The sequence below is a fragment of the Miniopterus natalensis genome, chromosome 1 (assembly GCF_054644295.1).
Source record: "Miniopterus natalensis isolate mMinNat1 chromosome 1, mMinNat1.hap1, whole genome shotgun sequence".
Taxonomy (NCBI): Eukaryota; Metazoa; Chordata; class Mammalia; order Chiroptera; family Miniopteridae; genus Miniopterus; species Miniopterus natalensis.
In genome coordinates this window covers 131,275,315-131,301,552 of record NC_142081.1, presented here as the reverse complement: position 1 = coordinate 131,301,552, position 26,238 = coordinate 131,275,315, and the positions used below count along the sequence as shown (strand labels likewise).

The 26,238-nt window shown below is 36.3% G+C and overlaps 1 protein-coding gene across 2 annotated transcripts in view; it reads left to right on the top strand.

Moving 5' to 3' along the window:
• Positions 1–2,085: 2,085 nt before the first annotated feature.
• Positions 2,086–26,238, top strand: part of NET1 (neuroepithelial cell transforming 1) — a 35,992-nt gene continuing 11,839 nt past the window's right edge. The window contains exons 1-3 of one of the 2 annotated variants that reach the window (XM_016219761.2): positions 2,086–2,300; positions 8,985–9,051; positions 13,606–13,665. In XM_016219761.2, the coding sequence (XP_016075247.1) occupies positions 2,173–2,300; positions 8,985–9,051; positions 13,606–13,665 (255 nt within the window). In that variant the 5' untranslated portion in view covers positions 2,086–2,172. Of the gene's footprint in view, positions 2,301–8,984; positions 9,052–13,605; positions 13,666–25,875; positions 26,105–26,238 lie in introns of those variants that run through there. The other variant, XM_016219762.2, reaches the window with a different exon arrangement.

Below are 26,238 nucleotides of genomic sequence, written 5' to 3'. Positions count from 1 at the left end.
GAATTGCAGAGCTGACAGGCTCTAGCTTCTGAAGATGTCACCAAAGCATTGGGTTGATTTGATAAAACTGCTGTTTTAAAAGGTCAAATTTTGGTGATTTTACAGGATGTGATCTAAATGTGTGCACCCTATGAAGCTATGTCTGGGTAGAGACCAACTCTCTAGACTGTATGTCTGTGCTGTTTTACTATAACTGCTAAAAAGCAATGTTTTCTTCTTTAATTTGAGGGGGGGGGAGTGGTAGGATAAGGTAGAACAGAAGTACTTCTTAATTATATGCATCTTACTCCCTAACTTCTTACCCTTTCTAAAGCTAAAAGTTTTTTCCTTGTTATGAATGTAATGCAAGTCCACTGCCACGTGATTAAAAACCCATAAATTATAAATCCGGCCAAAGGGGCTCAGTTGGTTGAGCCATGACCCATGCCCTGAAAGGCTGCCAGTTCAATTCCCGGGCAGGGCACATGCCTGGGTTATGGGTTTGATCCCCAGTCGGGGAGCCTATGGAAGGCAACCATCAATATTTCTCTCTCACATTGATGTTTCTCGCTCTCTCCCTTCCTCTCTCTAAGCATGTCCTCAGGCGGGGATTAAAACAAAAAGAATTATAAATACAAGAAAAAAATTTTAATACCTAGTCTGACCAGCTAAAGACATTTTAATACATTGATTTCATCTTTTCCTTTGTTAAATCTCTTATTATTCATAACTGAATATACTAAATATACCTCTATATTTCAGGGTTTTTATTTAGAAATTACAATATACTATTCTGTTACACATTTCATAGTTAATTTTTATTGTCCCAAAATATTCTTTCCAGTGGATCAAACATAATTAACCATTTCCCTATCATTGTTTATTTTGGTTGTCTTTATTTTTTCTGATGACATTAATATCTTCATATTGAAAGGGAAACAAAACTTCTACCCTCTTAGGGTTTCTGGTTCAGCATGAGAGTTAAAATGACAGAAGACAGATTAACAGGAGAAAAGCAAACAGATTTTTACATGTACATGGGAGCCCCCATAGGAAAATGAAGACTCAAAATCTTAGTGCTTCTATACTAGGTCAACGGAAGAGAGGCAACTGGGGAAAAGTAACCAAAATATAGAGAGAGACCAAAGAAGATAAGAGTTATTTTTCATAAGGTCTGTTTGTACAAAATTCACTCTCCCTTGTCTCCCCCCACCTCTGGTGATAAGAACCATCTCCTCCTGGTACGGGGAAGGCAGCTTTCACATGGGAGTTTTACCTCCTACTTTCCGGAAGGCCAGGGAAGGTCAGAGTACCCTTCTCGCACTTGGTGTTCTTCAAGTGCCTGTGGCTCAAAATTATCCTAACGACCAAGTAGCATATTTTGGGTAGCATATTCTGACACCCTGTAATATAGAGTTTTATTTCCTAGGGTAGATTCCTAGAAATGGAATTATAGTGTCAAAGGAGAGGTTAATTTAAAGCCTTGGATATATAAAAGGCAATATTTAAAATAAAAAATGTGCTATTTAACTTTTTTTTTTTTTTTTTTGAGGTCATTGTTGGATGCAGTGCCTTTTGCTGCTTTCCTCACTCTCCTGCTGAGAAGAGACTGTCTCCTCCACTTTGGGAGACAGGAGGGCTCATAATTTGATTTTAATGGCTTCATTGACAGCCCTAAGAATACACTCCCATTACCTTTGGTAACTGGGGTTTCACACGAATAATTTAGCATATGCGACCAAAACACAAACCTCATCTTAGGTCCTTACTTTCTACCTCTTTGTGCCGTGGCCTGCGGGGAAAGTCCTAATAAACAGTGAACTAGGTATCGTGCCTTGGGGATTCAGGAATGGAGTCAGAATAAAACCCAAGGCCACCCAGCTAATCTGCAGGGCTATGCCTCACGCACCCGTCCACTCCCCCTTCTTCCCAAGATCTTCCCTTTCTTGCTTTAAGGCGCCGGGAGTGGCAGGGAGGGGAAGGGGAGAGGGGCGGGACTCGCGTTTCCTAGCAACCCCAACTGTCCCCTGATTGGCTAGTCTTAGCGCGACCGCCATTTTCAAACCTCGGAAGATGGCGGCGACGGCGGCGGGTTCTTGACTGAAACTTCTCTCGGGACTGAAGTGGTTGGGCACTGTGCCCGTCCCGGCGGGCTTCCCGGGCGTCTGGCCACCGTCCCATCCCCCCCGCGCCATGGAGCCCGAGCTGGCGGCCCAGAAGCAGCCCCAGCCGCGGAGACGAAGCCGCCGGGCTTCCGAGCTCTGCGCGGGGGTCGCCGCGGGGCCTTCGCCCGACACCCCCAGGCCAGAATCGGACGGCAGGTGAACGCGGGGGCCCGGCAGCGACTGAGGACCAGGGCAGCTGGTCCGAGGCCCGGGAGGGTGGCAGTGGGGAGGACTAGCGGGCTGGTAATTCTCCACCTCTCGGTTCCCCTCCGGAGGGGGTGGGGGGCGCGGGCTGGTCACTCGCCTCCTCCCTCCGGAGGCTGGCCTAGGGCCGGGCCGGGCCGGGCCGGGCGGGGGAGGTCGGTTCTCCACTCCAGCAGGTACTGGCTGGAATGGGAGCAGTTTCGAAATAGAAATAGGAGACCGAAACTGCACTGGAGCCTGCGGGGTGAGGGGAGAGGGATTGTTGCCGGAGCGCGGTGACTTCTAATAGACACCCAGCATTTAGCAGCGCCGGAGCCAGGCTGTCTGGACAGGAATCCTGGTTCTGTCACCGACTGCTTTGGGGCTTTGGCCAAGTTAGTTAATGCACGGCCCCAGCTTCTTCATTTATAAAGTGAGGCTAGTCATAATACCTGCCTTGTAGAGTCGCTACGGGGATTATGAGTTAAAGCGTATAACTCAGATTATTTCAAATGCTTCGAATAGTGTCTGTTCCAGAATAAGCATTCCACACATTTTTTTTTGCTGCTGTTATAAAAAAAAACCAAACACATTGACTTACCCATTTTAGTGCTGAAAGAAAGGGCCTTAAAAATTAGTACTTCTTTTATATATTAGGCTTTTTGAAGCTCAGTGAAGTTTCACAGCCGGATACTGGGATAATTTGTCCCTTATTTCCTAACTCCTGATTTAATGTTTTGTTTGCCATGCTTCCTCCACTGAAGGTCTCCAAAGTGTTCTATTAGTAATCTTAGTGAAACAATTACTTTCTCGCACACAGCCACATTTAAGGAGCTCTTATTTGCAAATACTATAAATATTGGATATAAATAACATTTTAATCTATTTTTGCCCTGTGGGGCCTTAGGAAAATCCATTGAACATTACATATCACCTGTATGGTAGGAATATAAATGCATACTACTCAGATCTGACGATTATTCTTCTCTTTAAAGGAATTTAACTTTTTGGGTGGACTGTTTTTCAAAATGTATTTTAAACAAAATTAGGGCATATACACACAAATAATTGAGCCAGTTCTTGATAATCCAGGACTGTTATTATTATTACTATTTATAGTAATAGTTGCTTAAAAATAAAAGGATGCCTATTAGCTTCTAAAAACTATTTGCTCCCACATCAAATGACTGCACTTTTTAACAGTTTTAATGAGATGTAATTTGGATATCATAACATTCACTCATTGTAAGTGCACAATTTAATGATTATTGGTAAAAGAATCCATCCGTAGAACATTTCATCACCCCATAGATTACCTTAAGTTTGTTTGCAGTCAGTCCCCACTCCCACCCCCAGACTTAGTTTTTTTTTTAAGCTTATTTTTATTGAGGACATTACAGATGTCCCCCATTTTCCCTCCCTTTGTCCCCCTCTGCCCCACGCCTGCCGCACCCCAGGCCTACACTGCACTATTGTCTGTGTCCATGGGCTATGCATGTATGCATATTAGTTCTTTGGTTAACTTCTTCCCTCATCCCCACCCCCTGAGATCTGTCAATCTGTTACATGCTTCTGTGTCTCTGGACCTATTTGTCAGTTTATTCGTTAGATCCCACATATAAGTGAGATCATGTGGTACTTATCTTTCTCTGTCTTATTTCACTTAGCATAATACTCTCCAGGTCCATATGTGCTGTCTCAAAGGATAGGAGACCCTTTTTTACAGCTGCATAGTATTCCATTGTGTAAATGTACCACAGTTTTTTAATCCACTCATCTACTGATGGGCACTTGGGCTGTTTCCAGATCTTAGCTATTATAAATAATGCTGCTGTGAACATAGGGGGTGCATATATTCTTTCTGATTGGTGTTTGGGGATTCTTAGGATATATTCCCAGAAGTGGGATCACTGGATCAAAAGGCAGTTCCATTTTTAATTATTTGAGGAAACTCCGTGCTGTTTTCTATAGTGGCTGCACCAGTCTGCATTCCCACCAGCAGTGTACTAGAGTTCCCTTCTCTCTACATCCTCACCAGCACTTGTTTGTTGATATATTGGTGGTAGCCATTCCGACAGGTGTGAGGTGATTAAAAGCTACTAGATTTTTAATGATGTGTGCTTTTAGATATTTTTCTCTTCCCTCACTGTTACTTGCTGCTGTCTTTATCCCCTATCCTTGCTCCTAAATTTGATGCTTTGGGCAAGACAGTCTGATAAGTGTGTTAGAATTGCATACTACAAAAGCACTAATGTGATGTTTGGAATGTGTTTGTGCTGGTGTCTAGATACTCAGCTGTGTTCTATACTAGAGACTTTCTAAGATGTATCTGTTATTTGGAACTCTCAGATACAGATAAGAAACCCCATATAATAGGATATATAGTCCAAAATCTTTATGAAGTGGGAGAAGAGAGCTCCTTACCAGCAAAGATGCTGAAGAGTCAAAAGAGTAGATGTCCTACTACATGAGATATTTGACTCAAATAAATGAACTGTTTCTGTGATAATTGTTTTTTCTTTTTTGTCTGATTTGTGAAAAAATTGAGAACCTGAATAGTTCAGCACCCTCTCTCTGAAATCAATAAAGATATATTAAAAAAATAAAATAAAATAAAAGGGGGATTGGACAAAAATTCTTGAAAAGATGGACTGTCACTTAATCCTTTAAACTTCCCTCTAAATGGACTGTATTGGGTATCTTCTAGAAAGGGCAGTTACAATCTTAATGCTTTGTGAAATAAAAAAATTTTTCCCACAAGGATTTAAAATAGCTTTTACGTTTTGAGTCTGGCCCCTGTGAAAAATGAGTATGTCTTTCCAAGATTTTTGAAAGTTAGCACTGTCTCACATGCATTCTGGGCAAAATATGTTTTTGAGTTACTTTTTTCCATGGGTATTCAAAATAAATAGGTACTTGTTATTGAAATGGGAAAAAATAGCATTACTGTAAAGCTGATTATAGCTAGTGATGGAAAGAATCTTGCCATCCAGTTGGAAATATTTTTCCAGTTTGTTAACCTGTTTAAAATTCCTAAGAACTATTTTTCTTTCCAGCTTTCAGACATCAGATTTATTCTGAGGTTAGTATGCTTGATTCTAGGAAATAGAGAAATAATAGCTTTGGTTTTGTTTTCTCCTTAACACTTGTCTTATACTTGAATGGCAGGGTCTATTGAATATAGGGTGTCCCTCCAAAAATGTATACACACTTTGACCGCTGATAACTTAATTTTCATTCCTTTTCGGGTTTAACTGATTTGAAATAATGGGTGGACAAAGCTTTGAACAAAGAAAATTTATCCTTAAGTGTCACTAGACTTATTTTTATCTTTTACATAAAAGATAAAGTTTACGGTACAGACTGAATTGAGGGCACACAACTGAGTGAAATGATTCTTGATGTTTGCAATTCCATTGCTTCAAGTTACCAGCAGTGCTTGGACCAGAACTGTCATCAGTTTGAAAACGCATTGACAAAAAAATTACTCATTTCTGTAGATTCTTTTAAATTTTGAAAATGAACTGTATGTTAATAAACCCTGACTTTATAATCATTCAAAGTGTGTATACATTTTTGAGGGACACTCTGTATTTTAAGTGCCACTATGATTACTACTCTGGAATAAATATTTGTATTAGATTAAAAATAATCTAAGAAATCTTAATTGCTGCTTCTCAACCCAGTCCCCACTGAAGGCTGTTTTGAAACATGTAGTATATGATAGCACTTAGCTAGCTCAGTGTTTTTAAAAAGTGTGGTCTATGGAGTCATGGTATGATGGTCCTGTTTTTCCTATAATCTTATAGCATTTGTTTATAATATTATACCTATATATTGTTTAATCATATGAACTATAATATATTTCAGATGTCTTTTTTGTTTAACTTAAACACCTTGTTCCACTGTTTTATCAAAAAAATCATACTGTTTTCTTCATGGTTGCTTGACTTCTCTGCAGTGGCAAAATCATTTCCTTAAGTTACCTTGTGCCACTAAAAAGGCCCTCAAAAAAAAAAAAATATTGAGCTCCAAGAGTGTTAAAGATTTGCCCAACCAGTGTGGCTCAGTTGGTTGAGCGACATTCAGTTCCTAGTCAGGGCACATGCCTAGGTTGCAGGCTCGATCCCCAGTAGGGGCAGTGCAGGAGGCAGCCAACTGATGTTTCTCTCTCATAGATATTTCTGTCTCCCTCTCCCTTCCTCTCTCTGAAATCAATAAAAGCATTTTTTTTAAAAAAAAAAAAAAAAGTATTAAAAGGCTTACTGTGTTTTAATCTATTAAAGAGAAACCACAGGCCCAAAATGGAATCACTTGTGCCAAGCCCCACCTCTGCAAACCAAGATTTTCTCCTTAATCTAATTGTAGTTTCAGCTTCCCAGGAATGTTAACTTTAACCAGTCCACATGGAATTAACCTGGTGAGCGCTAGTGAGAATCTGCCCAATAGGTCCCTTCCATTCCCCTCAGGAGAGTAGCCTTGCCTGAAACAATGTATTCTTTATTGTAATGTCTTTTATTCACCCCCTTTCTGCCTTTGAAAACCATGTATTTTGAACAGCCCTCTGGAGTTCCTTTCTGTTTGCTAGGTGGGATGCTGCCTGATTCATGAATAGTTCAATGAAGACAATTAGATGTTTAAAATTTACTGGGTTGAATTTTTGCTATTTAACAAATCTTTCCCAAATAATTATTTAGGAAATACTTGCTTTAACTACCTTAAGATCTTTCTGCATCTATTTCAAATTATTAGTGGCATCATATTTCAGTATGCCAAGAACCTTGGTAGTAACTGAACAGGCATAGCAAAGAAAAGGATAAATCTGTCCATTTTGTCGTCAAACCCCCTTTCTAATCTGCTTCCTTTCTCAAACCTTGCTGCTGTTGCCTCAGCCCCTTACCATCTATTGTAAGCTGTATTGGACCTGCCTCCTAACTGGTCTTCCTGACCAAGACTTCTTCGAATCCATTCTTCTCCTTACTTAGAATTCAGCAGCTAATAGCTGCCATACATGTTTAAGATCAAACTCACACTCTTTAAGGGGTGTATGTAAGGCCTTTTATTATGATCTACCCCTTATTTCTTTTGATTCTCAAACATTCGTTTTCTGAATATAATTTATTTCACTCCTCCTTTTGCCAGAGAGCGTTCCTGGCTTTTGTATGCTTTGTTAATTGCTGTTTCTCTTTGATGCAGCTTTCGTATTATTCTTCTGTGAAGCTGTTTTGACATCCTCTTTCTCCTGTAGCCCTTTTCCCTTGTGTTCCTTATCAAAACATAAACTTCTGCTTTATATTTAGCTTCAAAAACTACAGGAGCCTGTATTTGATTTAAACTTATAAATTATTGTAGGAAAAAACAGCCATCTATCTGTTATGTTTCTGTAACTTACAGTGGACAAAGACCTTGAGGATCAAGGATGAGATATGGAATATACAAATGGTGAATGGACCGGTCATCCAGGAAGCTAAACAGTAACTTCTATAACATTTGGCCCCAAATGACCAGGACTTCATCAATAACCGCCAGCTTCCCTAATTGTTGTCCTCCCTTCTTACTTAGAAAAAAACAGGCAGAACAAGCCAATTTGCACCCGAATCAATCACATAGGATGCCCTGCTCCTAGTTAGCCTGACAACAGCCTCCAGTCAGGGCACATCTAAAGCCTGCTCTTTTTTCTACTATAAAGCTTTCCCGTCCTCGGCCTGCTTTTGTGTCTGCCTAAACACAAGTGATGGCTGAATCTCTTGCTATAGCAAGCTCTGAATAAATAGCCTTTGCTTTTCTCATTTGGTTCATCTTTATTTCCACAAAGGAGAAAAAAAAACTATATTTACTATTTTTACTACTAAAAACTATTGTTCATCTGAAATGAGTAACAATAACTATAGTTTATAAACTTTCTATTTCCTGCGCTAGTTTAGTGATTTTTCTCCATGTTTTATAAACATAGAGGTTTATATTTTATAAAGGTGAAGACAGGTTTTTGTCATAGGGATTCTTTTATTTTTTTACATTGAGTGGAAACATGATACAGAAGAAAAGTCTGTCACTTAACAAAGAACAAAATCCTAGTCAAATTTTAATCTTACTTGAACCTTTGTCTCAGATGTAGTTATTCAAAGCTTTTTATTTGGTTTATTAAATCCTAATTTTTAAAAACTCAGTACATGAAAGAGATATAATGTGAAATGCAAATTAATACATTTAGGTTTTATTTATGTTAAGAATACCCTTTTATTTTTGTTTTTAAAATATTAGGCATGAATATTAAATTGTATCAAATAATTTTTTGCATCACTTACTGTTTTTATTTAACCTAATAGTGTAATACATGAAGAGATGTATAATTGAACTATGTATATGTTCCTAAAATAAACTCTGGTTGGTTTGGTAATTATTTTTTTAAACACTCTTAATCTATTCACTAATGTTATAAAGGCTCTGTCACTTTTATAAAGATTCTGAAAGTGACTAGAATCTATACCCTGATTTTTTTGTGTGTGCATACCCTCCCTTTTATTTCTGTGATTGAATGACTAAAAGGCTATCTAAACAGTTCTGAAAGTGAAAAATAAATTAGTTTTTTATCTGTCTAGTGCTTTATTTTACCAGTGTAACTCTCAATTTATTTATTATTTTAATTTCTGTTAACAGATATTCTCTTAGGAGAGGTAGCTCCGTCACATTTTTAACACCTGGACCCCACTGGGACTTCACTTTGGTGAGTAGTTGCCTAGGTTTTTATTTCAAGACATTAGAATTAGTTCCTGGGTTGTCTTTCAGTCTGGTGTGTGTAGCTCAGTTGTCTGTATTTCTCTCAACATCTTTGGCAGCCTAATTTAATTCTTTTCTGCTGACAAACTAAAAGAAATTATTTCAATTAAATATAAAACATGTTGTGAAAAGTACCAGAACTGTTTATCTTTAACTCTATGTAATCCTTTCTCTTATTCATACCAGTGTTAAAGTTAAGAGAATGTATTATGAAACATGAAGTTATTTTTATGTACATATACTCTGGTTTTTTTCGTGGTTGAAAAATATAAAAATGTAAAATATAAGGAATGAATTATTTTCTCTTATTATTCATTTTTGTATAGAGGGACTGCTTCATTATTTTTAGAATAAGACTTTACAGAGAAATCTAACTTAGTGCAAAGTGACATCAGAAAATTATTTTTTTAATTAAAACTCATTACCTCATAGTACTCATATGAATAGAGTATATACAAATAGAACATGATTCTTATGCTTTTCTTATTTGGTGAAATAGCAAAAATGATTCTATTTCTAGTGTATTAAACGTGTGTGCCTGTATTGATATGCTGATGGGTTAGGCAGTACATATTTAATTTGTATTCTCTTTTGTCTTTAGTTTATATTTCTGTTGGGGACTCCTGTTCAAGATTTCTGTCCTTTTATATTAATTGCATACATTAATTGGTCAGATAAGCATTCACAGAAAGTGTCTTTTGATTTTAATGCAATTTGCATTTCCTTTACAACTTTTTTCATCTTGGTCCTTTTCCCTTACTATCCGATGAGCCTAAACTTAAATAGAAAAAGTTTAGAAGTATTTCTAAACTTGATTTGCAAGCCTATCAGCAAAAATATTTGAGCATATATCCCTGATATATTTATTTATAATTTTTGTATATACCACCATTAATTGCTAATATCTCAAAGCACAGTACTCACCTAGAGTGAAGTTAGTGGACATAAATATATATTTCAGATAGCCATGATAATTTCAATTTGGAACTTCTTATTGGATCTGATTAGATCACTATTATCTTTAATCGTATAATGTGAGTAATGATGAATGCGTCATCTCTATACTAAACATTAGTAAAGCTTATTTTTAAGGATTAAGAAAAACATAAAAATGAAAGTTCTAACATTGTCCTCCTGCGCTCCAGGGAAGATACCTTGTGTATCCTCCAGGATGGTGCATCCCATTAAGGAAAACACTGTTGTAGCAGTCTCCCATGACAAACGAAATACCTTATGGCTTATATATTAAAATTTTTGGAATGTCATTAAGGAGTTGTAAGAGGGAGATTTATAATTTTTAAATACATAATTTAAGAAAAGAACAAAAATTAAGCATCTAATTTAACAGGTTAGAAAAAGAATTATGAAGTAAATCAAAGAAAACAGAAGGAAAAGTAAGAGTGGAAAAAAATAAACTCAACACCCATAAAATTTATGGCAAACCAGGAATAGAATAGAGAACTTCCTTAGTCTGAGATTCTCTATAAACAACATACATAATGATAAAATGTTTTTTTCTAAATCTTTCAAATTTAGGAAAAAAGCCTGCTGTCACTAGTGTCTATTCAGCATTGTACTAGTGCTCCTAGCCAGCACAGTAAGGCAGGAGAACAAGTGATACACAAATTAGAAAAGAAAGGACACTATGATTTCATTACTGAGAGAAAACATAATTGTCTACATAGACTATCCAAAAGAATATTAATAGTAGCTATTAGAACTAATAAGAGTTCAAGCAAGGTTACTGGCTTTAAACGTTATAAAAAGAAATGTTATCTCCCAAGAAAACTTACAAATGGCCAACAGATATATGAACAGATGTTCAATTTCACTAGCTATTAGGGAAATCAAAACACTGATACCACCTCACACCTGTTAGAATGGCTATTATCACCAAGACAGGTAATAAGTGTTGGAGAGGTTGTGGAGAAAAGGGAACCTTCATTCACTGCTGGTGGGAATATAGACTGGTACAGCCATTATGGAGAACATCTGGCAGTTCCTCAAAAAATTAAGAATAGAGTTACCATATGACCCAGCAATTCCTCTCCTGGGTATCTACCCGAAAAACTTAAAAACATGTATTCGCAAAGATATATGCCCCCCTATGTTCACTGCAGCATTATTCATGGTGGCCAAGACATGGAGACAGCCAAAGTTGTCTCCTTCGATAGAGGACTGGATAAAGAAGATATGGTACATATATACAATGGAATACTACTCAGCCATAAGAAAAGACGAAATATTACCATTTGCTACAACATGGATAGACCTTGAGAGTATTATGCTAAGTGAAATAAATCAGTCAGAAAAAGCTAAGAACCACATGACTTCACTCACATCTGGGATATAAAACTGAAACTCAAGGACACAGACAGTAGTGTGGTGATTACCAGAGGGAAGGGGGGGTGGGATGGTAGGGGTTGGAGGGGGCCTAATGGTGACAGAAGATGGTTTGATATTGGATGGTGAGTACACAGTGCAATATACAGATCTTGTATCATAGAAATGTACACTTGAAACATCCTATTAACCAATGTTACCCCAATAAATTTAATTTTTAAAAAATGAATAGAATGTACATGTACTAGCAATAAACAGTTTAATGTAATTTTAAAGATGCTTTTATTGTAATGAAAACCATTTTAAATTCTAGAAATAAGTCTATGAATAGATCTGTAAGACTTTATGGGAAATATTGGAAAGCATTAATAAAGAACATAGGACACTGCGTGGAGATATACCACATTCAGACAAGGAAAGACTCAATAGCATTAAAGTCAATTCTCCCCCAAACTAATAAATTCAGTGTAGTTCTGATAGAAATCCCTTTAGAGTATGCTGGATCCATTCTACAATTCACATGGAAAAGTAGACGACCAAGAACAGCAAAAGTAGGGTACAAGTGAAGGAGCATATGAATTACTATATTAGCTATTAAGATTTATTCCAAAGATGCGATAATTACACAGCATAATATGGGTGCAGGTATGGATAAATAAATTGATGGAACAAAACAGAGAACCCAGAAACTGACCTACATGTATTTGAGAACTTACTGTATCGTAAGCATTATGAAGGAATTGTGCTATCAACAAATAGTGTCAGGTGTTGACTGACATGTAGCTATATTACCTTGTACCACATACAAAAGTAAATTTTAGACGGGTTGAATATATAAATATGAAAAGCAAAACTTTACAATAATGACAAGAAAATACAATAGAATGTTTTTAAATCTGTTAAGTTTATATATATGCCTACACACATGTACAATTTTGTATAAGTATGGTTGTGTATGTGCTTTTTTCCCCTCAGTGCAGTCCTTTTGCTTGATAGTTTTTTTCCCCTGTTCTCCTCCCTTTATCTGTCCTCCTTCCATCCCCCAATCTCCACTCTAACCCATGTTAACAACACTGGTATGTATCCCTGTATATTTTGCTTATATACTTATTTACAAATACACAGCCTCACAGATAAGAAACATATATGCAGGATTTTTGCTTAGTTTGCTTTCAAAGTTAGGATCATATTCATACTTTTCTGCATCTTCTGGATGTGACCTTAGGATCAATTAAGATTTCTTGAGTTCTCTCCTCATTTTTTAGTTTTTTCCTAATTCTGATTTATATTGTTCTTTCATGGTCTTTTGTCATTTTCTTAATGTCTTTTAGCTAAATTTGAAGTAGTACGTTACATAAGTAAGTTTTTAATAGTTTTACTCTGTTTCTTTGAGCGTATCTTTGTGTAGCGCCTTCATTCCCTATAGGGTTGTTATTCTGTCCCTTATTCTCTTTTTTCTTAGAGTTATTTTGTGTAGGATTTGACTTAGAGAATTTTCTGTTTGTTTTAATGCGAATGCAGCTTTCCTGAACTTTTAACAAAGAGGCTTGGTTCAGATAGCTTTCCTAACTTCATAGAGCTCCCTCTTTTGTTATTTTCATGGTGGCTTGCTTCTGAGACTTCCAGGCTCCACATATTTTCCCCACTTCTATCTGGACTTCACCTTTCCTTTTTCTGTTGTCCCTATCCTGGTCAATTTTGATTCTACTTCCACCAGTTCCTCTTCAAGGTGGGTAATTACTTTGGGCCATGAGAAAAGCATATTTTTTTCTAGCGATGACTTCCTTTCTCCTATAGAAGTAATAATGTGTTCCTTTTTAAAGAAACTTGTTGCCTTTATATATAAAACATACTTACTTTTTCTCTAACAAGTACAGATAGCCCTTGACTTATGAGTACTGTTCTGAAAAATTTTACATAAGTAAGTTTTTTAATAGGGTAGAATCACTTTACAACAAAAAATGATTTAGTCAGGTTGTGATATTTAAACAGTATATATGGTAGAGAGAATTCATGAGCATCCCTCATAAAAATATTCTTCTAAATACAACCAAAGGCTTCACTTTTTAAAGTGATTTTTCCAGTTGTATGGAGTCTTTGTTTAATGGAGTAACATGCGTTCCTTTTATATAAGAATGAAATATTTTTTCTCTTACAGAAAAGAAAACGAAGAGCAAAAGATGATGATGTTGTAAGCCTTAGCAGCCTTGATCTGAAGGTAAGCCTTACTGCTCTGTCAAAAAAAAAAGGGGGGGGGCATTTAAAAGTATGCAGGCAGTATTTATTTCTGTGCCATAAGAACAATGAATGCTTCTTTTTTTTTTTTTGCATTTTTTAAGTGTAAAACTAAATGATATTGGCTCTTATGGATAGCCTCTTTTTTCTGTTCTGCTTTGTTAAGAATGAAGAGAAAACCTCCCTCAGAACAGTGTTAGGTTATAACTGATGGTAACAAATTCAAATGGCTAAGGAGGCTAGGCCTATAATATTAGAAAGGAGGTAGGATAGGAACTGGTGAGAAGGAGAGTGCCATGCCCCTCCTGAAAGAGGAAGTTACTCCTCTGCTCTAGCCCATTGCTGCATGTAGCACTTTCGAAATCTGGATTTTATGTGAAATATGAATTTTAAAAATCGGATCGAAGTTTTTCTAAAAAACCATGTATGCCAAATAACTCATCTACAAGTCAGATGTGATCCATGAGTTTTCAATGTGTAACCTATGAAAAACAAACTCAGTACACACTTAAAAGTAAGTATGTCCTTTAGTATAAAATTGTAGTTAAGTCCAAAAACCTGGTATCTTTGGAATTACTTATTCCATTATCATCTGGCAAATTTTATAGAACCATTTTGGTTTTAAAGACCCTTTTTTAAAGATCGTTATGAAAAAGGTATACATTTTTAGTGAGATTTTAAAAAATAGTTTGACATGTTTAATGATGGCCGTCGCTGCTGCTTTTAAAGACAAGGTAGTTTCCAAAAATTAAATTTGTGTAGGTCTGCCCCATCAACATTAACAAATCCAGCAAGTTTGTGTGTGTGTGTACATGTACATAATGTCATTATAGGAGAATTACGTGTTTTTAAGTGTTAGGCTTTTTGCAAAACACTTTTAATTGCATTTTATAAATCTTGTATTCAAAGAAAGAAGTATGAAACGGCAACCCTGAGTATTTTTAGGTATGCTTCAAATCAAATCATGTACAGAAATAAGACAGTAATTTGTAGTATGCCACAATAAAAGCATGTTCAAGTCTACTTAGAGACGATCCTCCTTGTTTTTACCCCCTTTTCAGCAGTTATCAATATGTGATCAGATCAGTCTTGTCTCATCTATCCACTCACCTACCCTCCTGTGGATCATTTTGAAGCAAATCCTAGACATTGTCTCATTTCTTCTGTATTGTCAAGATTAAGTGCCCACACTTCCTTGATTGTTTGATACATTTTTTATTTTTTCATTTTGTCTGTTTGAATTTCAATTCATATAAAGTCCATACATTGTGATTGATTATATCTCTTAAGTATCTTTTAACCTATAGGTTCCTTCTGTAATTCTTTGGTTTCTTGTCATTTTTTGTTGTTGAAGAAACCATATGTTCTTTCCTGTAGAACTTTCCATAGCCTGAATATTCATAACTGCATCTCCATGGTATAATTTCCTATGTTCCTCTATTCCCTGTACTTCTGATAAATTGGTAGTTAGATCTAGAGGTTGTTTTGGGCGTGTACTTCCTTCAGGGGGTATATAATGTTTTTTTGTGATGTTTTCAAAAGTAATTACCATTGTCTAGATCAGTTTGTTCATTGGAGGTTGCAAAATTGTGATATTGTGCCTTTATCAGTCCTCTGTTTATTATCCAGAATATTTCTATAAAGAGAAAATTCCTGTCATCAACCATTTGGTTACTTTGAGGTACTGATTTATAATAAAGGTGGGACAAGTGCTTGATTCTTTTCCTTTATCAGTTTTCAAAAATAATGAGTTTTATTCATTAAAATTCTCTAAAAGTAACTAATGATTTTTTTCTTTATAATACTATTATGAAATCATGGATATGAACATATTTGTTGTATTTTGACCCATTTTGGTTATTACTCTTACTGTGATCAAATTATCCCTTCTTTGATCTCTGAATGCTGCTTCAGGATGGCTCCTATGTCCTACCCTCCCCCCCCCAGCTTTATCAAGATATAGTTAACATATAACATTGTGTAAATTTAAAGTGTGCAATGTGTTGATTTCCTGCATCCTTTTGACATGACCCTCGCCTCATATCTAGAGGCTTAATAGCCTCCTTTTCTTCCAGATTGACAAGTTATTCCAGGCTCTAGGACAACAGTCCACATTACTACAAATTAATACAAATTATACAATTACTGAAAACACTTAATGTTTTATTTTTCAGTTTTTCTTTTTTTTTTTCTGCTCCACACCTGCAGTCAGTCATTTCTAAAAATCCTGATTTCCTTGGGAAATGGTAGAGGCTAAAATCTGGACATTATGAATTACTTGCTACTGGATTAATCATTGTTTCTAGGGCTTTTTAATGGACAGAACTAGGAAATATATATAATTTTTAAGATAAAATAAATTATGAGTTTATATTAATATTTCAAATTCAAGACTAAAGGGTTTTTTTACTTAATATCATCAATCTTACTATCTAGGTCTCTTTCAACTGCACCGAAAATCTCGGTTCCAGGGACACTGACATAATTACTCACTTGATTTACCCATGGTTCTAGGACAACAGTCTACATTACTACAAATTATTACAAATGATACAAATACTGAAAACATTTTACGTTTTATTTTTCAGGGTTTTTTTTGGAGGGGGGGTTGACACAGACTATAGTAAGGATGTACAGTCACTCGGTTTTTAGGTTACTGAACTAGCCCAGCTGGGCATGGCTCATCGGTTGAGCATTGACCTAGGATCCAAGCAATCGGGGTTCGATTCCTGGTCAGGGCACATGCCCGGGTTGTAGGCTCGATCAATGACTCTCTCATCACTGATGTTTCTATCTCTCTCTCTCCCTCTCCTTTCCTCTCTCTGAATCAATAAAGATTTTTTTTTTTAATAAAAAGATATATTTTTAAAAATAAATAAATTACTGAACTAGTTTTTTTCCATGTGTAATTATGCAATAACTCACATCCTTTGAATTTCAATTTTTAAGAATTACTTTTAAATATAATTTTTTTGTAATTATGTAACAAAATTGTGTAGAATTTTAAAGTCAGTTTTATAAGATTCTTGTTTCTATCCCTGGCTCTTGTACCCTACTCCTTCTTCCATTCAAAATCTTTTTTTTCTTTTTTTTTTTAATTTTGGGGTTTATCCTCCACTTTTTAAAAATATAAGCAATTGCATGTATATCTGTATATCCCACTGTCTTGGATAAACAACAGCATGCTATCTTTCATTATGTTTTATTCTTTCCTTTTTAGTTTTATATGTGTGTTTTTGCTTTGGTATGTCTTGATATTTAGGAAGATTCATGTTTTTATTATGTAAAGGCAACCAGTAAATCTATATATCTTTATATATCTTCAGTTCCCTCTTGGTAATTGTAGATTGGCTCATTCCTATTAACATTATTTTAATTGACTAGCACCTCTTTTCCTTCCTCCCTAATTGAAGTAGTATCTATTCTAAATTAATACAGTTAAAGTAATAAGGGCTTATTTTACCTTTCATGTACACACTCACCATTCTCCATTTTGTAAAATAGGTTTGTCCTGTCTAAAGGATCAGAGCATTTAGCCATTACAAACTATGCTGTGTACTCTGATATCCATCATTTAGTTTTAGTTCCATAAGTAAATATATATTTAATGCTCAGCAACAGTCCTTATGTCGCTACCTTCCTAGGTTTTTGGTTTTGTGAAGCTCATTCTGTAGTACAGGGGTCAGCAAACTGGCCCACAAGGCATATCTGACTTCCTCATTTATTTACATATTATTTATGGCTGCTTTAAAAAACACTACAATGGCAAGCCCTGATCAGGTAGCTCAGTTGGTTAGAGCGTTGTCCTATATACCAAGGTTGCAGGTTTGATCCCTGGTCAGGACACATATAAGAATCAACCAATTAATACATAAATAAATGTATAAATAAACATTTAAAAAACAGCAACAACACTACAGTGGCAAAAGTTGAGTAGTTCTGACAGAGACTATATGACCTATAGAGACTAAAATATTTACTCTTTGGCCTTTCACAGAAAAGGTTTGCTGACTGCTCTTCCAGAATTGAGTGGATTCAGAGGAAATGTTCTTGGGAACCATATTCCCTGAGTGATTTGAGTGTACATGTCAGTTTGTTTGCAGTCTTTATACTTGAAGGTTAGTTTGAATGGAGATGAGATCCATGCCTCACATTTTCTTTCCTTGAATTTATTAAGTATTTTACTCCATTGTTTTCTGGCATAAAGTGCCACTCTTGAAAAGTTATAATAAATAGGTTGTTCAAGTCATTTTTTTAGGAACATTTTATTCCTTGAATTTTGGGTATTGTTTCTATCCTGTTGTTTTGTCTTCCCTCCCTGCTCTGCTCTTTATACTTAGGTTGAATTTTTTTTTTTTTTTTTTTTACTCATCTTCCTTTTTGTCTCATTTTTCTCTTAATGCATTAGTCATTGTTTTTTTAATTCTAAAATAATTTTTTTTATTTTTAATTCTTTCTTAGTTCTATCACCTTTATTTCAAATTTTCCTATCTCCATTCACCTAATTTCTAAGTTTATGTTCTCTTATAGCTTCTATAATTTTATTTTGTGCTATAGAAATATTATTCTACTTCACATTTTCTGTTTTCTTACAATAGTTTTAAATGGAATTCATGATTCTTTTCTGTTGCTCATTTTTTAAGTGCAGTGAGCTTTCCTGGATTTTAGGCCAAGATAGCCTGTTTTCAGCTGTATAACTCTAGTGCTCCCTCTTCTCTTGTTTTCACAAAGTGATTTTTAAAAATTCATCCTCCCAGCCTGGCCAGTGTGGTTTGGTTGGAGCATCCCGGGCACAGAAAGGTGGAAGGTTCAATATCCCATCAGGGATAAAAAAATAAATAAAAATTCATCCTCATGCTTTCTGAGATTTTTCTTTTCTGCTCCTTCTCTTTCATCTGGACTTTTTCTTGTCATTGCTGCTATTTCCCTGTTCTGCTCAATTTGAATCCTACTCTTAGCAGTTTTTCATAGAACAGAGTTAGTTTTGAGAATTTATATAGCCCAGATTGCTTCAGCACCTATGAACCCCTAGCATGGCAGTGTTCTTGCCCCCACCCTAAGAATTTGACCCTTACTGTTTTTCCCATGTTAGACCACTGTTCTCATACTAGTATGCCATTGTCAGGGTTCCCCTATTCTCCGGGCCATCAGAGAAGCCCATTTGCCTTTGCTTCTTTGTGCATAAAGACTGATACCATGTGAGTGTCACAGCGGTCTGGTTTGTCACTATCTAACAAACAAAGGTTTTGGAGGAAACATTGTCTCTTCGTTTTGTTTAGATTTTCTGTTTTGCTATGCTAGTTGCTCTTATTTTTTATTTTTATTTTTCTTAAAGAGTGAAGACCTGTCAAAGATTTAATGTATTAATAAGTGAGCCAAAGAATGGTAAAGCTGGTCGGGGACTATAGGAAACAGTGTTTACTGGGGCTGCTAGCACACCAGCCTCTGCTGTTCAAACAGCAAATGATTTCCTGCCTTGGAAAGTGTAGGCTAGCTTCACAACCCTAGGGATCTGCGTTGCAGTCCTCCTGGCCTTGCCGGAGACATCACACAGCACCCTTCTCTGACAGAGATACCTCAACCTTAATCAGAATGCTGGGTCACATGGCCTGAGCAGCAGAGCAGCTTGTACCACAGCCTGTACCTGGTACAGAGACTTTGCTTGCTCTTGATCCCACCCAGAACTGCCAGTGTTTCAGATTACCCCATTAATGGGTCAGAGCAGAATTTCCAAATGCAGTATATGCTCCCTCCAACAGGTAGAGTTCTACCTTGTGCCATGCCCCTTTCTTAGTACTAGGGGATGCAAAGTGCAGTAACTTGTCCTGTACCTTGGAAGGGAGATCCCAGGCCATTGGCCTCAGGCCATTGGACCTATTAAAACTCTTCTAATATTGCAGACCCTGAATTTTCCTGGCATGCATTTGGCTACCTGTGATGTCCAGAATATTTGCCGTTTCCTGTTTACCAGGTCCTGTTAGTATGATGTCATCAGTATATTAGACTAACATGATGTTCTGTGGATATCAAGGTCCATGTGGACACTCTGGGACAGAGAACAGAAAGTTGACAGCCTCAGGACATGAAATACAGACTGCTGTCCTTCCCACATAAAGGCTAAATACTGTTGGTCCTCCTTACTAATGGAAATTGAAAAGAACACAGGGGCCAGATCAGTAGTCATATACCAAATGCTAGAGGATGTGTTGATTTGTTTCAGTAAAGATTCTACATCTTGCACAATAGCTGAGATTAAAATTTGAGTTAAGTTTACAGTAGGCCAGTGTTAGTCATCACAATCCTTCTCATTGTAGAAGGCACACAGATAAATTGAGTGGAAATGTAGTGGAGACTACCACTCCTGCCTGTTATAACTTTGATGGCTATCTCTGCATTTTCTCTTGGTGTGCAATTGTGCTTCTATTTATTATCTTGGCTCAGGTGTAGAGGGTGAAATTTCAGGGGCTTCCACTTGGCCCTTCTAGTCATAATGACTCTGAGAACATTATAAAGGTTACCAGCTGCTTTTTCAAGGCTTCTAAAGCAATTAACAAAAGCCAGCCAACTCTGTAGTCCTTAAAATTACTGTTGCTTCTGTGTTGTTAATTTGCCACCGCTGCTACATACGCCACTACTTCACCACTCCATCTGTACCCAGTCCACACCTGCAGTTCTTACCAACATTTTACCTATGTGTGACCAAGTTCCAGAATCCCATTCTATGTGTGTAATCTCTAGGGCCAGCCTCAGTGTTAGTGTCTTAGCTAGAATTCCCTCCATAAATCAGAACCTGAGCTTATGCAGGTGTCACCACTGTAAACTGAGGCTTGATCTTCCTTGGACCTTCTGTAGAGCTGTGTAAAATACACTGCAGAAATTGTCTTCTCAAGGGACTGAAAGGAAGCTTTTATCCACCAGCTCCTGTGCTCCATTAGTCAACAGTTGCCCCATTGGGTGTTAATCCCTCACACTTCAAGGCTGCACATGTTAAATGCCACGCTGGCATCTGAAATCCGAGGGTGGAAAGCAAGCGATACATGGTACAGCTGAGCAAGAGGTACTGTTGTGGAGCTGGTAACTGCAGGAGCGGCAACAAGTGAAGTAAAAAGTGGGCTGAGAAATAAATATGAAGATGCGTACTGGCCTTAGCTGAGTTTCAGGGGGAAGCCCTACTCAACATCCTGTTACAGGAACATAAGTGATCTTACATTACACTGGAAATTATGTGTTATCCTTTGTACTTGAGATAAAAAATCACCACTAACAGCACAAATACCCCATTTTCTTTGCTGTTTGTATTATCATTGCAGAGAGAACCATGGTTTAATAACATCAAACCTCTTAGCCTGTCAGCTTCTTTTTATAGTCTTTCTAATAGTATTTAATTGATCTGAATTGATCTTTTCCCAGACCAAATTCTTAGTAAAGCTTGGAGACAATCAAATTTTTAATTCCAAATGATTTCTAAAAACTCAGATCCACATATAACTTAATTATTAACATCTTTGTTGTTGTTTTAACTCATTACTAGATAGTTTGGAACACCGGTTTCTCCTAAGTTCTGGTTTGTTAATATTTCAATCAGTGCAGCTTTTTTAGTAAAATTTGAAATTCTGTTTTTAACCTATTTTTAGTGAGATACATAGTAGTTATTTGTATCTTGAACTCTAGAGTTTTAAAGTGGAACATAGTTTTCTTATATTTAGAAAAAGTCCTTAAAGTATTTCTTGTGAACTGTGGAATCTTTATATAAACTTGTATGATTTTTAAATATATGTTTAATTTAGTAATATAAAACATGAGAACTACACAAGGGCTGAAAATGCAAATTTTACTGTCATCCATATTTCTCTACAGATTAGAAGATTGTTTATTCCTCTATATGAGATCCTTACAATTACAAAGTTGAAAAAAAACAGGTTGGCAATTGCATTTCACATTGTCACATGTAGAGGGCAGCAGAGAGCTAGATTTAGTTTTCTCTTGACCTGTAATAGCTTTCCTAGCTAATTTCTAATTACTTGGTATTGTTCCAGACAAAAGTAAATAGAAACAAATAATATCTAGACTAAGAAATGCAAATATTATTCTTCAGCTCTAATTTATTTCTAAATTCCAGAATTCTAATTTCACATTAAAGGGAGAAAAAAGGTAAGTATCACATAATCCTTTTTCTGTGGAGAGGGGTAACAATGTTATCATTCTCCTTGCCTTCATCATTTTTTTAGGAAAGAAAGCATTGAAAGCCCCATAAAAGTAGAATAGAGGCTATTAACTTAACCTGGTCTTTGGAAACCAGTAATTTTACCGAGAACTTGATATATTTTACAAAGCTGCATTATTTGTAGATAACTCAGTTTTAAATTTATAAATTCTAGATTTTCTACACACAGAAGACACTTACCAATCTGTACTTCAATATGTCATTTGTAGAAAATTATATAGTTGCTATTAATAATCATTAAATAAACCAATTGAAATAGGATCTTTTCTAAAACGTAAACAGCTAGAACTAATTTATCTTTTACTTACCTGCCTTGATATAAAAAGGCTAGAAGGCAAGTAATCTCTCAACTTTTGGGGGGTTTCCTTCTCTATAAAATGCCAGTAGTATTCAGCAAACATTGGCCTGAGACTAGGAGACGAAGGTTATAAACCTAGCTGTGCCTCTGACTCACAGCATGAGAGTAAGCAGTTATTGAGCCCTGAGCATGCACCCAACATGTACTAAAGGCGTTACATATAGTGACTTTTCTGGAAGCTATGTTCTTATAGGAGTGACCAGATTGGAACCTATTCAGCCATTGATTAATCATACAACTTTGGACAATTTTCTTAAACTTTCTGAATCTGGTTTCATCATCTGTACAATGGAGGCAATAATACATATTTTATAAAGCTGGTTAAGGTAACATGCATAAAGCTCCTAGCACAGAGTAAGAACTCAAATTTCCCTTTCTCTTTTCACGGATGTCCTTCAATTTCCTCCTAAGGAAACTGAAGAGGATGAGTTAACCATCTCAAAGGACCTTTCCTGCCCTCTGATTTTTATTGAGTATTGTTAGAGTAGAGATTGTCTCAAGCTCATCACTCAGAGTACTTATTGAACATCTTGTCTTCATTGTTGCTTTTTTTGATGCTATCTACAATTGTCTAAATTATATTTAGTCTGTAAACCTGAACATTCCAAATTATTTTAGAGTTGCTGAGCCAGGATTTTTGTGCTGTGACTATCACCATTAGACCCTATTTGGTTCCTGTAAGCTTTTTTATTTTTATATATAAAGACTTCTACCTAATGGGTCCTCAACTAAAGGAAAGAAATGAAAGATATCCCTTCCCCTCATTATTTTGGCCTCACCTGTATCAGAACTGAATAGAAAAACATAGTTTGGAGAAAGACATCAGGTAAGAGACCCATGAACGCCCTAGAAGTTTCTTTCCTCTCTGCTCATGGCTCTTTATTTCTTAATGAAACTAAGTAGTCATAAAGTATTGACCTTATTTGTACCATTTTTGAACTGATGAAACTAACTGAACCAGTCTACTGGGTTCTAGTCTACTCTCTTACTGTCTTAGATCAGTGTTCTTACCTATAAAATTAGGGAACTGGATTCCATGATCTCTAACATTATCCCACTTTAAAAATGTATAAAACTATCTTCTACAGTCAACCACCCTTAAGGCCAACCACATCACATATTGCCCAGGTGTGACCGGGTATTAAAGGATAGATGATGAAATATAACCAATCACCATTACCATTACTTTAAAAAAGTTTCAATACAGAAAGACGAATTATTAACATCATCTTGAATACAAAACACATTGGTGTTTACAGAAGGGCAGTGTTGGCTTTTCCTGTAAGAAGTAATATTGTCCTACAAACCTTAGTAAATTGTTTTGTATAGATTATTTGTCATTATAAATAGTCTGTGCCCACTATTTATTTGCTCTACTCTTCAACCTTTGTAATCTTCTGCCTTTATTCTGCTGAACTAGCACACTTGAGATCCTCATTAAACTTATCCATTAAGCTAAATCCATGAATCTTTTCTTACTCTTCTTAATCTTTTTGCTGTAATTAACACTTTTCGCCCCCTTGGCATCTTGCTTTGTTTCTTTTTTTCTGACCCTTTTGCAAAATTCTTTTTCCCTTAACATTTCTCCAAAGTTAGATCTTTGAACCCCTATTCTTTTTGTCCATATTTTCTCTCCCAGGCACTTCATTCACTCCCAAAGCTTCAACTGTGATCTCTGTGTATCTGACTCCCCAGTCTAAATCTACCCTCTGGCCTCTTCCAAGTCCTTGTGAAGCATTTCCAAGTACTAGCTCAGTATTTTCTTTTGCATGTTCTTCCACCATCTCAGACTCATCTAAAATGAAACTCAGAATTTTCTTTCAAAGCATATTCCTCCATATTTCTTTATTTACATTAGCAGTCACCCCTCCTAACTTGAAAATCATGGGCATCTTTGACTCCTTGCATATGTTGTCTCTTACATATATTCTTTTCCTGCCTTGCACAGAGTTATTGATACCTGATTGTGACTTTTGCATTATGTTTCCAGTCATCTTTAAAACCATCTTAAACACCACCTTACAACATAACTTTTATTTCGTGCATCTGCTCAATAAAACCCTCTGCTCTCCCATTTTTACCCACAGCCCATGACCTCACACTGAATTCACGCCCTCATGTTACTTTGAGGAACATGAATTACTTTGAGGGAAAAGCCTTGCACCTTTCCCTTGATCAGACCTACGAAAAACATAACATGTCCTTCAAGGCATGAAATAACATCTTAAAGCCTCTTCCCTAGCATCTTTCCTCATCTCAGCTCAGAATACTATCAGAAGTGGTTTCTCCTGAATTCCTGTAGCACTTCCTAGCTATATAACTTATTTTGGAATTTTCAAAAGCTGTCTTGTATTAGTTATCTCTTCACATGGCCTCCCTTTACACAATGGTCTCTTAGCACTTGAGGAGCAGATATGAAACCTGTTTTTTTGTATCATCCTCAGTATCTAGAACAATGCCTTCTACACAGTAGATTTTTCAGATTTCTCTGCTCCTAATAAATCCTGAGAATGGAGATGTTTTTGCAGGTTACCAGCATTATATCTTTCATAGTAGTATATACAGTTAGGATAAATATCCTACCTTTCAAAATAGAATACTGTACTTTCTGTTAAACAAGAAGATCTGCTTCATAGCGGGCCTACCAAACCAACAGAAGTGTTTTTCCAGAGAGGAAAGGATTTAAACTAGAAATTTAGAGACTATCACTAGTATGTGACCTCAGGCAAGTTACATACTTCATTCAGCTCACCTCTGTGAACTTCATTTCTTTGACTGTAAAATGCAAGTCTTTTAAAGCAGGTGTTTGACCCTATTAGTACTATATCAAAGTTAATTCAGAATAGAGAAGGACCCTGTTATACATTTTTAGAACAGATATCACCTTTCATGTATTTGTTATAGAACATCTATTACACAGATATCAAAATTTTAAAATAGAAAAAGTAAATGCCTTTAAGTCTAAGAAATACCAAACTTTAAACTCTGAGGTAGCCCAATTATACTTTACATTTATTTTAAGAACAGAGTGACCTGAAGTGTACCTACTGCACTTACTCTGTTAGTCTTAAGAAAAAATGGTGAGAACCAGTTTCTAAAGACTTAGATAATTTTACAATTGTGAATATACTTGTACTCATGTAAAATAAAGGCAAGGTCCCAGGATAATTAGGCTTTTCTTTAGTGTATGCACTTACTTAATTCTGAATTATGATTTTCTTAAAGTTGTCTATTCTAAATTTCTTTCTAGGTAATAGGGTTTTATACAAAAAGTATCCCTGTCTGTGACTAAGTACTAGAATAAGTAACCTAGATAAGCAGTTAGTTTCCCTTTGGGAATGCTTTTAAATCAGGAAAAGCCTTACATTAACCCAGTTTCCTTTCTCCTTCTGGTCTTAATGTAGACATTCCAAACCTTTTGATAAAGAGCTTTCTCTGCACAGTGAAAACTGAGAAGCCTAGGTGTGCCCAGCTGCCTGTTAGCTGGAGTCACGTGTCTGTTAGGTGCCCGCCCACTGAAGCCTGGTCCGAAGTTAGTCCCTCCCACAGAGCCTTGAGGTCTGTGTGCTTTTTCACTGCTGCTCCCAGAGGCAGTTAGCTCCACCACAAGGAAGAGGCATGGGCAAATGGCTGCCAAGGGTGGCTGAGCACTCAGAAGAAAAGCCTGTGTGTATGTGTAGTGCTTAGTTATAGGGCTGACTTGGATGTGGATTAATTCCAAAGATTTTGAGGGATACTTGGTGAAGCATGGTGGCGCATGATGAGATTGGAGGTCTCCTACCTATTAAAAGGACTATACGAGTCCTAGATGTGAATAATCAGCCCTTCAGAGAACCAGAGGTAAGACTTTTGGAGAAAAATTAAGCCAAAGGGATGTTTTCTAACTCCACAGAACTTTAAGATTTTTAACAATTTATAAACAGTATAATCTTAAGCTTAACTTTTGATCTTACTGAGTGTTAAAATGTGTGACT